Consider the following 17,076-nt stretch of genomic DNA (forward strand, 5'->3'; position numbering starts at 1 on the left):
TTGTCTTACTAGTATCAGGTTCTAGCATGAACACATGTTCCTTTTGTTCAGATACTACAGTGTCCTAATAGAATACTACTGGATATTTTCCTCTTGAGGGAAAGAGAATTTGACAGGTTAGGAAATAATGTCCTAATGTAAAGGCTACAGCAGCTTGGGTTTAATAATCTGAATTACCTCACAATCAAGATGCCCTCTTTAGGGTCAAAATATTTTTTATGCTTCTAAAACAGAGCAAAAGTTATTTCAACTTCCAGCTGAAATCACCACCCTGCCTCCAGAAGTACAATGCAATTGTTTTACATGTTTCCAGACTTCAAGATTAGATATCAAGAAACAGACCACAGGCAAGAAAACATGCACTTGCATTCTATAGAAGCTCATACAAGCTTTTCCCTTCTGTCACTGTCAGAGATGCAATCAGAGATGTAAGGGAGGATGCAACCAGAAGTGAGGAATTTTGGGCAATTTTTGATAGAACAGAGTGCTTCTCGGAAGAAATCAGTGTATATGATTCTTTTTGAGTACTGGCAACTCTAAGTATGCCGTGATTATAAAAATGAAGAACAAAGCACATGTTCAGCAAACAAAGAGCATTCATTTGATATGGCAAGTTCACAGTATGGTGCTTGTAACATGAACTCACATTCATTCTCTTGGATTAACCAGCAGATTAATTTGTATTTAAAAGATACTATAGCAGGATGTTTATAGGGGATTAAGAGGAAACAAGAAAGTCACAGAGGAATAGAACTGTGAAGGTTACTGCATAGGCAAGGCACAGGAGACTTGGAAAAATCCATTGAGCTGGACATTTACAGATATTGGGTGACTACCTGGAGACTGCATGGTACATACTCTTTCCTAGGGCTTGGAGTGCATGCATGTGCTTTTAAAAAGAGGCACCTGGGTGGGATTGGCCGTTTGTTTGAATAGCTGTGACTGTCTTGATGCTCTTATGCCAAGTTAGCATTTGCAGTTCTTGGTGGAACTGAGATGCTCCTTCAGGGAGCTGAGCCCTTTCCCCAGTAACCAAGATCTTAGGAGCACTGATAGATGTTTCCAAGGAGGAAGGATTCTGTATTGCATGTGACATAAACAGAGGTTTCCTCATACAGCTGATTACTCCTATTTTCTGGTTGTCTTCAATTTACATTAAGTGCTGTGAGGGTGTTTTTGTTGTTGGGGTTCATTTGGAGTTTTTTTAAAGGTCTTGTTGTGTCTTCCCTCAGCTATTGAATGGATTCATTCTGCACCTGGGAGAGCTACTTTTCTAGAGATGTATTCTATCCCTACCTAGAATGAAGGGAGAAGGCAAGAAAGGGGAAACCATAACTATGATTTAGTTGAGTACGTTTTTTGCATAATAAATGGTTTCCATACAGAATAATGTATTTTGGAGCCTCTGCTGTGTTCTGAAGAGTTCACTGTCCCAAGAATTCATGAAGAGGGAGTAAATATACATCTCCCCTGCATTTAATTCATCTGGCTTGGAAACTGAACACATCTATTTATTCCTCCTTGTACTCTTTAGGTGCTTTTATGCACCTGACTCTAGTTCTGAAGTGCAGCTGCTGTTGGAGCAGTAGAAAGGATGTGTACTGCAGCTAGACCACGGGAATCATGGTATAGGAGCTTTCTGTACACATGTCCCTGCTTCCCATTTTCTGCAGTATTAGAAGCACTTGTTTTCTTTACACTGGTTAGTTTGTGGAAGTTCTGCTTGGGTTATAAATTCATTTGGTGTCCAAAATAGCTTTGGGGTCTTGTACAAATAGTGTTTTACAGTTTATTTGCTAGTTTTTAAATAAGCTTGTAGCTAGTCTTTCATCATATTTCTTGTGTTATATAAAAGATGACAAATGCATCTTCATTCTCAGATTTGCTCCTTAGAGCATTGCCAAAGCTTAAACCTCATTTATAGACTTCATTGCTGTGAGTGTCATCTCAGATTTTCATTGTGTATAATCTTACTGTGGTTTTGAGGAACTTGTTTAAAAGAGAGAGCAGATGTATATCCCTGGCCCATGTTTGGGGGCCATTTGGTGGTCATTTGTCTTGAAGAGTTCACCCAGCAAGAAGGTGATGGTGCAAGTTAATTCTCTCTGGTTAAAAATCTTCAAAATGCTGTGAAACTAAGAACTGGTTTGTAGCAAACATCATCAGTATGCCATAGTCTCTCCTGTATTACCCAGCCTTTGAAGGAGAGACATTTATAAAAAGAAGAATCTTTTCTGCATGCTTGATGTCATGAGTGTGCAATACCTTCCTAAAGCCATGTAATGATATTATAGACTGAATTTGGGAATCATGTGAATGCTTTGTTCCTGTGTTTGAGCATATAGGTTTTTCTTCTCTAAGGTATTTTTCCCAGCAAAGAAAAACTTTGGTTTACTTTGTATGCAGCTCTATCAGAAGATACAGCAAATTCTTTAAAAACACCCCAAGAATTTCTTTGTACATAGTGCAGGGAAAGCAAGCTAGTTGCTTTCCTAAAGAAGTTCAAACATTATTTCTGTAGTTAGAAGTACATCAATAGGTAATTTACTAGTGAAGTGATTGCACATGTTTACAATGTGCTGCGTATTTTGGCAAAAGATTTTTAGAACCCAGTTCTTTTAGCTTTTGCCAATGTAGATTTAAGTTACCAATATTGTATGTATTTTCTGCATGGGAGGAGAGGCAAGGAGACCAGGGGACAGATTTTTTGTTGTACTAGTTTTGAAGCTTAAGAGAAGGGGTAGCATGTTTAAAAGCAGCTGTGTACAGAAAAAAATGCTAGGTCCTGTCTGTTATTGGATTGTCCCATTGACCAAGAAAATGGATGTGTTAATAAAAATGGAACAAATGCAATGAAAGTACTGGGAAGCTTTTCAGATTGCATCGTGTGTCCTGGTGGTTTTGGGTTAGAATATTGTCTCTGTGCTGAAATGCTAATAGGGTTGTGGGTAATGAGAAACATGGGCTGCTCCTGGGATTACCCCTTGTCAGTATGACAGAAGATGAGCTACAGTTTCTATAGTGGTCTGGCTTTTCTGTTGCTAATTTTGCTATTTTCCTTGGGTTCCAAGCTGTCAGGAAACTTCATATAAACTTCCTGGATAAAAGCAGCTTAATTCAAGGTCTTACAGAGACTGAATTTTATTTCATAGGGAGGAAGGGGGGGAAAAACAGACTTGCAAGGGAAACCTGGCCCTTCACGTAGCCATAACAGGGAATCCTAGGGGGACTGCAGTTCCAGACCTAAAATGACCTTGCTACAGAACTGCTCCTATTACATTTAATTCAGCAGCTCTGCAGAAGGATTCCTTTATGTGGTAACAAGAAAAGCAAAGTCTGTGAACCTGCATTTATAACATAAGGGACTTCTGCAAATAAAAGTAAGAAGGGAAAGAATTGAAGTGTCCTATAAAATAGGAGCTGAATAATAACAGTCAGGGTCTTGGTCACTCTCAATTTTATTCAGTCAGTACTGGGATTGCATCTCTTCCTTGGAAAATTTTAAAATAATTTTGATTACCTAACACATTGCATAGGTTCATACCCAGGGAATAAGAATGCACAACTGTATTTTAACTACAATAAATGAATATTAATTTCCTTATTACATTTTAGCTCATTGTGTCATATGCAGGTATAAATGAATGCATTTGAGTGTGGGTTGATAACTCTGTTAAGCTACGTATAAGTTAAATGGAAACTGCCAGCTACACAATGCTATGACATGAAAGAAACTAAGAGCAAAACGAATACAATTTTCTTAATGAATGATACTATCCTGTACATTTCTTTCTCTAACTCAATACCTATCCTACTCTGTCCTGATACGCTTTATCCCTAAGAGGTTAATGCTACTACATTCATAAAAATCTTTACTACGTTTCCACTTTCCCTTTCCCAAATACACAGAATGTTTGGTAGTGGGGGCGTGTGTTGCATTTTCTGTGCTTGTTTCTAGAGCTAGATTAGTGTCATAGCTCCTGGCCTCAGTCTGGTTTTGCTTTGGTATGAGAGGTGTGGAAATACTTGTTGCTGCTTTCTGTGGTGATATGTTTTATTCAGGTTGCAGTGAGCCCTAGTGCATATCCCAGGTGTGAAGAGCCTTGGTGTGTTTAGCCTGACTTTTGACTCATGGCGTTAACAGGCTTCACTCACGGAGTGCTGTGTGTTTTTTTGGCTTTCTTTCTGCTTCTATGTCTGGTGCCAGATTTGAACTGCCAGGCTGATGGTTTTTATAGCTGTTTCTGTGCTTTCTTTCCATTGCCCTTACTTAGGTTATAGCTTTACCATCTTTTCTTCCACAATTCCCTAATCTTGTATTTCCAATACTGCTTTTCTTGCTATTGGACATGTATTTTCTTAGAGGACTCCAAGTGTTTAGCAGAATTTCAGGTGGATGTTACGGAACTGTTGCTGTTTTCTCACCTATCAATGTAGATAGTTATACTTCTTTCTTTCATTTGTTTATTTCAGCACTAGAGAACAAATCAGGAATAACAAATCCAAAGCACTTCTGTTGCGTTATCAGTGGTTAAAGATACCACATAGCTTCAGAAGAGCCAGCAGATAATTTACAACCATATAGTAGCGTGTCCTTATCTTGTGCATGTGATGTGGGTCAATTACACAGCTGTGAAACTTGTATCAAGACCAGTCTGTCATGATTATGTGCTGAGGAGATACCATAAGCTATTAACAGTCATATTGTACTTCTCAGTTCCACAGTGATGTGCTAGTACTCAAGGGCTGTTAAAGAAGCTGATTAGGTAAATCCAAGAGGCAAAAACCCCACCAAACAAGCCCCCCCTGCAAAGACATGTTAACGTGCCTCATTTGACTCCAATCCTGTAGTCAGTGCTTGCTGCTGTGTGCATCAGGATGATGTCCATGTCAGTGGTAATCTCTCATTGCAGTTGTTTGCTTTGTCAAGGAAGGCTGATGGCACTGGGAGTCCATAGCACGAGTTTCCATTGCTCGGCAGCAGACGGCGTGGCCTGGCACCATGTTCCCAGCTTGCCAAACAAGCAGCTGAGCCCTCCTCACTCTCCAGGATGGGAATGGGAGGGAGGATGTGGACAACAAGCTGCTGCCTTGTTTCTTCTCAGCCTGACTCCTAGCCAGAGCAGGACACCGTGGTTGCTTTGTAGGGTAATGATGGAAATTCCCAGCATCATCAGTCGTGGCAGCTTTGCTCTAGCTGTGGGTTTAGACCCCTTTGGCCATGCAGATACAGTGAAACTCTGCATCATGGTAGGGCTTGACTGAACCATGCTGGGTATTAATTTTCTTTTTGACAAGTCACTATGTGAGTCCTGTGACTTCAAGGCTGGATTTTTCACATATGAAAATCCTAGTGTAGCAGTGTCAGCTTTCTTCAGAATACTTAAGGAAGGATGAAGAACAACCTTGGAATAGAGCTGTCTATATTTGTAAAAGGGAAATGTTCTGAAGAATTGCTAAGTTTAACCACATCTTTTGACAAGTGCATCTGCCCTTTGGCAGGGCAGGCCATTTCTAATCACATTATCATAGGCATGCTTCTCCAGCAATTAGTGTGCTAGACAAATATTAAGTCCCTGGGATACTTCGCACCAAGAGAGGTGGAAAAGGCCTGCCTTTTCTCTCTGTGATTTCATAAGATCTTAAAACAAAGTTGTATTACAGCTCTGAACAATGTGCTCTAATGGGCTGTGCCTTCATTTTACCAATGACCTAAATATGGATAGGATAATTTAGCACACTGATCAGATGTTCATGTAACTCCAGGAACAAAAAACAAAAGGCATTGGCAGAGCCTGCTATGTTTTGTCATGTTTTTAAATACATTTATTAGTGTATTTGGGGCCAAATATTGCTAGAAGAAGCAATCGTTTTAGGTCTTAGTGCTAAGGTCTTTTGATGTATGCTGCATTGTCATCTGCAGGTGTGGTATCTTATCACAATGTTCAGAACTCCTAGGATAAGCAGCATAATTGTGCTCTAGTGGGAACCACTGAGGAAAAAAAACCAGATCTTTGCTAATTTTTATTTTATTTTCAAGTCTTCAGAATTATTCTGAAATTGAAAGAATTGTGAGTCCAAGTGTGGGGTGAGGCTCCTTGTTCTCTCCCACTTCGGTTCTGCTCTGTGCCTGCCTCTCCTGTTGAATGTTACCTGTGCTTTGCAGGAAGTATGTTAGCAGCTGATCATTTAGAAAAGAGGAGCACAAAAACTGTTTTTCTAAGGAAGGAGTAAAATTTTCTGCATATGGCTCTTCTGTAAACAGTGAAAAATGAATCTGATAAAATCTGTGCTTTTTAGTGTGCTGAAATATAAACTGTATTAAGTCAGGAATAGAAAAAATGCAATAGGAGAAGTAATAGATGTTCAGGCGTGTTTAATAAATTAGTGTTTAAAGCCAGGAAATCTCTATTGTAGTGGTTGCTCTAGTTTGTCTATCTGACAAAGCATTGCAGTCAATGCATAGAGTGTTTTTAATGAGACAAAAGCAGTGTGGAACTTTGAAAATAATTGTTAAGACTGGAGATGATTTTTAACCTTGAATAGGCACTTGTTTGGACTGCACAGGCCTAGAGCAAATTCTTTTCAGTTGTAAAATATCGATCTGTTTTCAGCAAAGAATTATTAAAGACTGGGGGGAATAAAAGGAGCAAGGGAAATATTCCTCAGCAAATGAAGTGAGTCTCAGACAGCCATGCCTACCCTGTCAAATCTTATTACTAACACACTTTGCCTACATTATAAAATTGGTGCTGTACATTCTCTAATGAAGGGATTATTTTAAGGCTGTGAGCATTTGGGTAGGAATAAGAGGCTGGTGTTGAGAGAGACATCTGTAATGAGAGATCTTAAATCAGGCTACATTATTAATGAACTGCATGGGAGACACACAAACCTGCTTTATTGAGCAAACTGTAAATGAGCCTATTTGGTAAGAACATGCAAAATGTGTGTGTGCTGAGAGAGGGTATTTTGAGAATTTAACTAATTTCTGAATAGTAAAGGCATCCAGTCTGGCTATAATTGGTGCCTGTGGCAATTGTTGGTACCCTGACTACATTAGCTTTCTGTGCCCTTTAGCAGAATTGGAAAAACATTTCTAGTACTCGTTAAGCTGTCTATTATCAAGCCTTCATAAATATACACATTTAGAATAGAGATGATTTGCTATCCCAGTGCCTTAGAGCGCTTAAATAAATTAGTTCCTACTATTTCAGGCATTAATTTTGCAGTAATTATGCATGAAGCAATAATGCAATTAAAATTGCCTTCCAACTTGCTTGAGTGGGAATACTTTTTGAAAATAATACTTGATCTTTTCTCAAAATACACTCTAGAGCAGGTGGATGTGCCGTGTAGCTCAAAACAGCAGTGTGGGACTGTTCTACCTTGAGATCCTCAGTTTGCCTGCAGCTGCAGTCAATATTAACCAAGTATTACCATCTGTTGGCTTTTGCTGACCTCTGGGTTATTCCCTTCTCCCCTTTCTCTAGTGGCAAAGTGCCCACATCACAGATGGCATTGAGTGCTTCAGCAGTGGGGTTTCTTATTTAAAGAATGCAACCCCTCTTCAAGGCAGGAAACATGGGCTAGCTTTCAGTTTGCAATGTTCCAGTTTCTTTTTTGCGTGGTACCTACTGGTTTCTCATCTTTGCAGTATCTGCTATAATAAAGCAGAGCAATGTATCAGCCCAGATTTCAGCCTTAGGTCTGAATCTCTTTACATTTAAATTGGACCTCTTGTTTCTTGGGGAAAAAATATATATTTTGTAGCTGAGTTACAAATAAGCTTTTCCAGCTTTTTGGCAGCTAGGTAATAGTTAAAGTGAAAAGATTTCTTTTTTTCCAGCCAGAAAAGAGGTTTAATAACTGTGGGTCCATTTGTTCATAGCAGTACTGGAGCTGAGCCCTACAAACCCCTGGAGCTTGGCAAGCCAGGCAGACTTGGCAAGTTTTCCTACCAGCTTACTGAGTCTGAGTCAAGCGTGGCTTGTTGCAACTTCAAATGTATTTAGTACATTTTGTTAACATGAACATTAAGGTGGAGGGTTTGGGTTTTTTTTTTCCTTTGCTTAACTTAAGGTATACTATACTCTCTCTACAAACAGCTGGTCCTTAAACCATGCATAGCAGTTTATGGCTTGTGTTAAATTAAAAATAAATGTGTATTTTATGCAGAGTATCTGATTTACTCTTGACATGAAGATATTGAGGAAGTATGAGACAGTATCCCACAGACTTTCTGTCAGTTGGCCTTTAGTAGTGTGAATCTGTGGAGAAAACAAGCAGAGCTGTTACTTTCCAGTGCATTGTGACAGCGGTAACTTTTCCCTTCTGTTTGGAGCCTGTGGTGTCTTAAGACTTGTAAGTGTTCGAAATGCTCTCACATCTAATTTTTACCTGCATGGATACTACTGAAAGAAAAAGAGTTCAAATTGGACTTTTGGATTGGGTGGACACTGAACTTTCTAAATATTAGTTCTTGGCTATCCAAATTATATCAGCCTTTGAAATAGGGGGAAAATTTTTCTGTAGAAAAAAATTCTTCCAGTGTTGAAAGATGCTGCAGAGGACTCAAGATAGTAACAGCTAAACCTATTTACTGCAGTCAGACATCTAAGTATTCTCCTGTATTGATTAATTCATCTCAGTGTGGTGTTAGCAGGATCTTTAGTGGCTTCTGCACCATGCAGTTGTGGCAGGGCCATAGATCATGAGTAGAAGGAATTGGTCTGTTGAGTGGGTGTTTCTCACTTGTGCTTGGACAGCCTGCTTTGTGAGGCATCTTAACAGCTCTGCTCTTCCCAAGTTTTGTGGGATTCTGTTATCATTGTTGCTAATATTTTTGTTGGGAAATGTGAATCTAAGAATCCATGATGTTAGATTTGCCTGGTTTAGGGCTTTTTTTCTAGCCATGGGCTAACTACAGAAATTCTGGCTGCTTTGTTTTACCCTCTTGATAGATAATCAGCTATGTCTGTTGCTGGAGGACTGGTTGTGGGAAGCTATGGTTTCAGAAAGCAGTTGTTTCCTAAGCAGCACGAGCCAATGTTATAAAAGGCCTCATCATTTGCTACCAAACCTTTGAAGTTTGCTTTGCCCAGTGGGATCTAGAAAACTGAGCACAGAGCACAGTCAGGTTGGCAACTAAGCCAGACAGGCTTCTGATTTGTGAGCTATTTATTGTTTCTAGAATTGCTGCCCTCATTCATCGTTGCAATTAATTGCAACAAGCCTGGAGATGATAAATGCCTAGATCATTATTGCTAAATATGTGGGAGCATGCTATTTTAGAGCTCAGATTCTTCCTAGAATAAACCCTCGAGTTCCTAACTTGAACGCCCCAAATAAATTGTGGTTTCTTTTTGGGACCTCAGGCTTTGTACCAAAGAGGTTTCGTGTGTTTCTTTTGAAGAGCTGATGTGCAGAAGTGGCTGGAGCACTGCAAGGATGAGAGTGTGACTGTCCAGTGTGCTGCTTTGGGCTATTAACTGCATCCTTAGAGTGAGATTTACAGAGTATTCCTTCAGGGTATCAATGCAATAGAACTGATGATAAAAAGTTGGGATGTAGAGTGTGTCTTTTGTCCTTTTTCTGGACAGAGCTGGTGAGGTGAATCCTTAAAGGCTCCTTTAATTGAATGCATGTTTGGCAGTGGGAAAGGAAGACACTTTTTTAGGAAACCTAAGAAATATTTTGCAGTTTGTACTGGGCTGGTGCATTTCAGCTAAGTGGTAGAGGAATGAAGCTGTTGGCCCTTAAGAAAACTTATCAGGACACTTGTAGACTACAAGCTGCAAGAGGGGCAGCAAGTATTGAAAAGTGCCAACTTCAGAGTAATGTAGTGAGAAATAAATAGAAACTCGCTACTCGAAAGAGCAGCTGATGGTTTAAAAAAATTACAGGAAGTAATTTTAAACAGATGACCAACTGTGCAAAGCATAGCTATAAACAGATGAGTTGGAATCAGTGTCATTGTTTCTTACTTGAACAATAAGAGTTCATTAGAACAGATGATTAATTTCAAACAAGAATGGTGATATAATAGCTGTAAGAAGTAGAGAAATAAGAGCTCAACTAACCTGGTTTCTGGTTGTGAGCAGTGGTAGTTCTCTGGCAGACTCATCTGGTCTCCAGCTTTCCTTCTGTGATTTTTTTTCAAATTGCCTTTTGCATCTACAGCATCATCTGGGAGACATTTCCATAGGCCAGCCATATATTGTGTGAAAAGGTTTCACTTTCTCCTTTTGTGTAGCATGTGAATTTCATGTCTTGCAGCAGTGCCTATTTGAACAGCTATTTGTTATTCTTTCCAACCTTGTAAATACTTTAATATTGCATGAAGTTGCCTCTGTCCCATGGTAGAGTCCTGGTCTGTTTAGATATTGCATCTATGAAAACAGTGATAGGTCTTGATGCAGTCTCATTTTATACTTGGGGTTTTTGTTTGTTTGGTTGGTTTTTTTGGGTTTTTTTCCCCCTGATTATTCTGTATTCATTTTTGGTGGGAGCAGGGAGAGATCAGATGATGTACAGCTAACTGCTTGTTATCTGAGATGTTCTGCTAGGCCACTAATACTGCACAGGTGAGCCAGAGAATAAATGATGCTGGTTGGAGAGTGCTGCCCAATGAGTGACAGAATGGTGTCAGAAAAGATACCTGGCACTAAGTGCCATGGGCTCTCAGGGAGCAGGAAGGGAATGGGCATGGTGGGCTGATCTGCAAGACATACTGCATCCAGTGCAACATGGACTTGTGAAGTAAATGCAACACAAAATATGTTGAAACAGGGTGGTTAGAGGGAGTATTCTCACACTCAATATTGAATTAATTTTGAACAAAGTAATATGGTGTACTGTGGATTTTGAAAGGGACTGTTGCCAGAAATTCTCAAAAATCTTTTGTTATCTAATAAGTGTAATGATTTCACATGCAGACTGTTTCAGGATGCCCTTAAACTGCTATTGTTCTTCCAGTTTCCAATTTACTTGGCAAGTGATAATTCTTTCCCTTCTTTGTTATGTTGTTTCCCTAAGGTTCTTTCAATGTCCACTAAGAAACTTTATTCCAACCCAGTACAGCAGTTTGTGCTTCAAAAAGGTGCTTAAGCAAGATTAATAGACTCAAAGAAGCTGCATCCATGGAAATGCTGAAAAGAGTTTACCTTTGCACTGAAGCTTAAAGCTGTTTCCTGGGATTGTGTCATTACAGAATCCCCTCAGCTGGAAAGCAACTTGAAGTCCACTTCTGTTGAAAGCAGGGTGAACATTAAATGCAAACTAGATTGCTCAGGGCTTGCCCAGTTGCATATGTAAACTTGTTAAAGGATGAAGACTCTGCAGCCTGTTTTGCAACCTCTTCCAATTTTTATGATTAAATAGGTAGTTTAATAAATAATAATGTTTGCATCATTTAAACAACAAAATTACAATATAATCATGATCATGTAACTGACAAGTGGATATCATTGCAATTCTGGGACTGTAAAAATCAACACAAGTTAAGCAGAGCATCATCAAAACAGTTATCTTGAAAATTCTGGTCTTTACCAAACATGATGGAAATGAGGTTGGCTTCTGGCTGCAGCATATTAGTTTGCCAGTGATAAGGATTTTGTAATAGTTTGCCATCTATTTTTTTAGAGCAATGGTGTAAATACAGCTAATTGCTCCATAGCCTGAGTATTTTATTTTAAACAAGGAGTGCTCTGCCAGTGTTTAAAATGTAGGACTTGAAAATAACTGCCTGGCACTGCTGATAATCATTTTTAGAGCATGACAAGCATCTGTCTCCAGATGGTGGTCTGTATTCCACATCCTTCTCCTCTACTGTAAATGGAAGCATGGACTGCAGGAGTAATCTGAAGTTTTTTGTAACTTGTCTCTTTTTCAGCTTTGGTTTGCTTTCGTTAATGGATTTTCTGGGCAGATCTTATTTGAGCGATGGTGCATTGGTCTGTATAACGTGGTAAGTGCTGCGTGTTTAGACTTGATAGTGCTTGAGACTACTGTATTATTTTTCACAGGTGACTGTCCTGGATATATGTCAGGAAAGGTGAGTTCATTTGTAAAAGCCACTTTGAATCCACTCTGAGGTAGTGAAAGTAAAATAAAATATTACATTTTTATTACAAAATGAAAATTTGGGAGAACACCTTGAAAATAGATGTTTAACCTAATATAACCTGCATAAAGCTGTCTAGATTTGAGATAGAATTTAATTTCCTCTTTGGAAGCATTTTCAGAGTTTTATACCGAATATTTTGGTGACAGTTCATGCTCAAAATACTCCTTGTCTCTGAGTTTTGATGATTTTTTTTTTTTTCATTCAGACCCTGTAGAGTTAGGTGCTGTGAGAAGTTACTTTGGGCTGACTTGTGCTCCCTTAGGTACAGAAAGAGAAGCCGCATCACTGTGTCATCAGCAGTCTGGGACAGTGGCTTCTGATTTTCAGCATGGCCTGCAGGGTGCCACACTGTGTCATATGACTTTATTACTTTAATCAGTAATATTATTTAATCAATCACATAGATGAAAGTCTGAAGGATCTCTGGAACCAAGTTCTGTAGCATACCACAGACCTGTGTTTGTGTTTTTGACAATGTTACCTTTGTAATGTTACGAGTGGCCCTGTGCCTGGATTTATAAGCTGCTAGGACAATGTTAGTGTTAAAGAGTCTCTTTGCAGGGAGGGAATTTAAATTTTTTCGTTAAAAAAACTCATTCCAAATATATGCTAATACAGAAGAAGCCAGCAAATTATCACTGAATAGTATTAATGGAACCACTTAACTTCTGTCACATTAATTTTTAAAATGATGGCACAAGCCCCCATATTCCATAAGATTTCATACTCTTAGTTGAAGATACTTATTCAAGGATTTATCATTCCCTTGATTCCCTTCACCCTAATTTCCTGACTGTTATGCAGTCTCTGTCATTCATGTTTAGCTATTTGCATCTATTACCTTTAAACCTTATTTGATGAATCTATCTACCCTACCTAAAGCTTCTGGATAAAACTCATCTTCTGTAATCAGAAATTAAACCTTGTTTTTTAAGGTCAGTATTTTCTAAAATTAGAACTGGTTGTGTGGACTCATGGAGAATCAAGTGCTAGCAGGATATTAGGGACTTCCACAATTTGATGGGCTGAGATTTTGAAGTGCTTTTAGATAAGTCATTCTTTTCTGTGCAGATTAACCCTTTACTTTATTAGTAGTCTCATTAAGATATGAAGTGTATGAAATCATAGTGGCGTTGTAATTCCTGATTTTGCACTGGTTCTCACTGGGAGTTTGCCTTGGTGGTCAAAACCACTAGAAGATTTACTTCAAGTGAGAATGTAAATGTCCCAATAAACAGAATAAACAAGGGGAAGTATATTAAAGCTGTATGAGTGCATGGTCTTTGGAATATATTGGACCAGTGCTCTCAGTTTCAGTTCTCTACCCTCAGCCTGCTGCCATTTTAGCCATCTGGTTTATCACTTCATGGGCGAAGACACACAATTCCTGCTGGTCTGAGGGTTGTAATCATTGATTCTCACTCGTCTCTGTTCCTCCCCATTGTTCTTTGTGTGCTCCCCAGCTGCCACCATGCTGCTGGTGGGAATCACAGCTCACCTTCTCCAAATGTGCACACACCCTAGAAACAGTTCATAACTCCAGCCTGCCTCTTAACTTCAAGAATACTTCTCAAACTGGTGAAAATATATGTGTGTATAGGATTTAAAGTGGTGTTTCTGATATAAACTATTGATGTAAAAGGAAGTGAATTAAGTTTAGTGTTCAGACTTGCACCCTGGTGTAACTTTCACTCTGTGCCTGCACTGTGGACCACAAGAAACATGGATACCCAAGCTGGCTTTAAATGAGCTGCCTCAGATCCTGGAAACGCTTCAAGAGCAGCAATGTTAAACTCAGTGGAGGCTAATTTACTCTGCTTCTGGCAGAGTGTCCTGCTGCCTGTCTTGGAAGGCTTCCGAGGCTTGGTCATCCAAGCGTCTGCCCATAGCACAGACACACACTGCAGTTAATTTGTTCCTATCAGTTCATGCTTGCCAGGGGAATCCCCAAAGTACCATAATGCAGAATGGCTTTTGTTGCTCAGTAGATTTTATTTTTAATGTGATTTCCACATTTACTCTGTCTGTAAACTTAGCAGTGGTTAAGCACATTGCATATCTAATTATGGCTACAACTGCAGCTATATTGGAAGCTATTCCCACAAGGCTATTTTGTAAAAATGCATGTTGTCTTTCCACTGCAGTCCGATGTGTCTGACCCTCGCTGGATTAGCTGGTACATCAAGAAACTAATGATGCTTAACTTCTTGGGTTTAACTTATTGGATAATAATACGAATTTTCTTTCATATTTCTGTTGTTCACAAGTCAATATTTGAGAATTACAAATTAATGTTTGGACTTGTTTGGACCATTGAAAATTATGCCAAATAACATACTAGGTTGTAGTAAGTCTTCACTGAAGTCTGTGGGAATTTTGCTTTTGTCTAGATAAGGAAACATTATATGAGATACACTTAAAACTAAGTGCTGCTTTCAATTAGTATTTGCTTTCCTTGCAGATTTTCACAGCACTGCCACCCTTTACTCTGGGAATTTTTGAACGGTCATGTACTCAAGATAGCATGCTTAGATTTCCGCAGCTATACAAAATCACTCAAAATGCAGATGGTTTCAACACAAGGGTAAGGAAAACGCTGTTACTCTAAGAAAAAAAAGTAAGCATTCTGATATTCCAGATTTTTCATGTCAGAAAATAACCTATTTCCTGATGTTACTTCTGCTTTATGCTGACCACTGAGAGCGATTGTTCAGCATTCCAGTTATTTCCGAGGGATTATTTTTTATTTAAATAAAGAACATTCGTGTTTATAAATAAGGATTTTCGGCTGTGACTTCACCAGAAACTGGTCCTGAAATATCCATAAACTTTGATTCATTGTTAGATTCTTATCCAAGTATGATTTTTCAATTCACACCTACTGATAAGCCGTGATGACATCGCCTGGATTTATTTAACATATGTGTTGTCACAGCACTCTCTGCTAGGGTGCTTTTTCATAGTTAGCATAGCTCTGTTCCAGTAGTTCTTTTGGAAAATAGAATTTGAATTGGCTTATTTGGACTTTTGAGTTTTGAAGAACACATTTTAGTCCATTTTGCTGTTTAAATGCTGGAAAATGCCAGCATTTGCTATTCTGTCTTTTCCATAATGAGCACATCTAAATGTACTTCTGAATCAAGGAAGCTGTATGATTGCTTTGTTTGGAAAGGAAATTGTAGAGTACATATAGCTTTAGTTTGTGCAAAATTACATTATCTGCTAGTTAAAAACTGTGGGGCACAAAGTACTTATCCATTAACGGAAACTAAAACATTTCATAAAACTGAATCCCTTCTTTATCCTTTGAGGTAATCAAACAAAGTTGACTCAATCTGTCTGCCTTATTTCAATAAAGACCTTAAACTGAAGCATGCTTGCCTATTATGCTTCAAGTTGGTAGAATAAAATAATTGAACTGGACCAGTGTTTTCTTGTGAAAGAGCAGAAATTGTAGGAGAAAACAGATCCTGCAGAATTCTGAGTATTTCACTTCAGGATAAACATTTTCTGACTCTAAACTACACAATGAAGTGTTTGTTGGGAGTTAGAGAGAGGTCAAGAGTTTTGGACTTTACTGATGGCTTGGTTTGTTTTCCCTCAGGTTTTCTGGGGTCACTGCATCAATGCCCTCATCCATTCCATCATTCTTTTCTGGTTTCCACTGAAAGTGCTGGAGCATGGTAAGGGCTTCATTATTTCTTATGTGAGTAACTGATGTTCAGTCTTATAGAACCAGTGTGTTTGCAGAAGTGGGGGTCGTGACAAGTCCCAAGAAATAATGCTGCCAGACAGTTCAACAGTCTTTAGCTGCTGAGCTTGGCGGGTTGTCTAGTGGCTTTTAGAAGTTATTCTAATCTAACATAATTATTGTTCATATAGTGACTTTAATAGGTGAAAAATGAAACTACTGCTTTGCTAAGAAGTCTTACCCAAATACTGAGTGATGTTTTATGAAATGCCTTTTTTTTTTTTTTATGGTGGTATGTTGAGATCTCAGCATTTGATTGAGTAATGTTTTTATAGCAGCTGCCTTAGAACTGTTTGCTTTCTGTCTTGTTGGAACTCCCCCATTCCATAACGCAGTACTGTGAAAAAGAATTGGCTGCAATGGAAGTAAACTAGATCAAGAGTCAGAGATACTGGGGAAATGAGCCTCTCTGGTGTCCAGATTATGGTTATTAGGTCTTGCTTTTCAGGGTAATGCAACTACACATGGTTCCTACCTAGCTTTTCAGTATAGCTGTGTGGGTGGGAAAAACCACTGGAAATCTGTTCTTTGATTGTGGTAAGAAATAGCATGAGATCAGATGAGGAATTTAGGGCTGGTAAAGAGAATATTTATCTAAAATCATTAATTTTTCACAAGTGAAACTCCTTCCTGGAAAACAGTGATATTAAGAAAATCTTCTCGGCTCCAGAATGGATTAACTGGGGAGGAGGTCAAAGAAATAAAAAGGGAGGGAAGATGAATGCTCATGTCAGAGGCATGATAGTAAAGATACTTGTGGGAGTTAGATTCATGCTTGTCTACTTGGCTGATTAAAATGTCAGTGTCATATCCTCAGTGGGAACTTCCATGGCTGATGGACCATATGAAAAAGGGACTTCCCTTTCATCTGTTCATGGGCTAAAAGAAAGTTCCATTTCACGGGAGAGGGGCTTTTATGGTTGGTTGGTTTTTGTTTTGCGAGTTTTGTTATTCTGTTACACTGTTTTTATGACAAATGTTAATCTTGAATAGCTCTTTTTAAAATTCAACTGCAGAAATTTTAGGTTAACATGTAGTATTTACAGTTAAAATTACATAGTCTTCCATAGAGGTTTTTCTAGTTCCTAAATAGATAATGTGCTTTTCATTTCAACAATTAGGATTCTAAGACTGAAATACCAGCTCAGGGGATAACTCTCTGAGTTCCTTTTGATAGGTTGCTCAGTTTGTTTCCCAG

At 38.7% G+C, this 17,076-nt stretch overlaps 1 protein-coding gene across 6 annotated transcripts in view; it reads left to right on the plus strand.

Moving 5' to 3' along the window:
* The window catches only part of ATP8A2 (ATPase phospholipid transporting 8A2), a 311,854-nt gene that overhangs the window by 189,646 nt on the left and 105,132 nt on the right, over positions 1–17,076 (plus strand). For all 6 annotated transcript variants that reach the window (XM_064409174.1, XM_064409175.1, XM_064409177.1 and 3 more), the window contains 3 exons: positions 11,894–11,968; positions 14,589–14,711; positions 15,732–15,810. In XM_064409174.1, the coding sequence (XP_064265244.1) occupies positions 11,894–11,968; positions 14,589–14,711; positions 15,732–15,810 (277 nt within the window). The remainder of the gene's footprint in view (positions 1–11,893; positions 11,969–14,588; positions 14,712–15,731; positions 15,811–17,076) is intronic.

The sequence above is a fragment of the Passer domesticus genome, chromosome 2 (assembly GCF_036417665.1).
Source record: "Passer domesticus isolate bPasDom1 chromosome 2, bPasDom1.hap1, whole genome shotgun sequence".
Taxonomy (NCBI): domain Eukaryota; kingdom Metazoa; phylum Chordata; class Aves; order Passeriformes; family Passeridae; genus Passer; species Passer domesticus.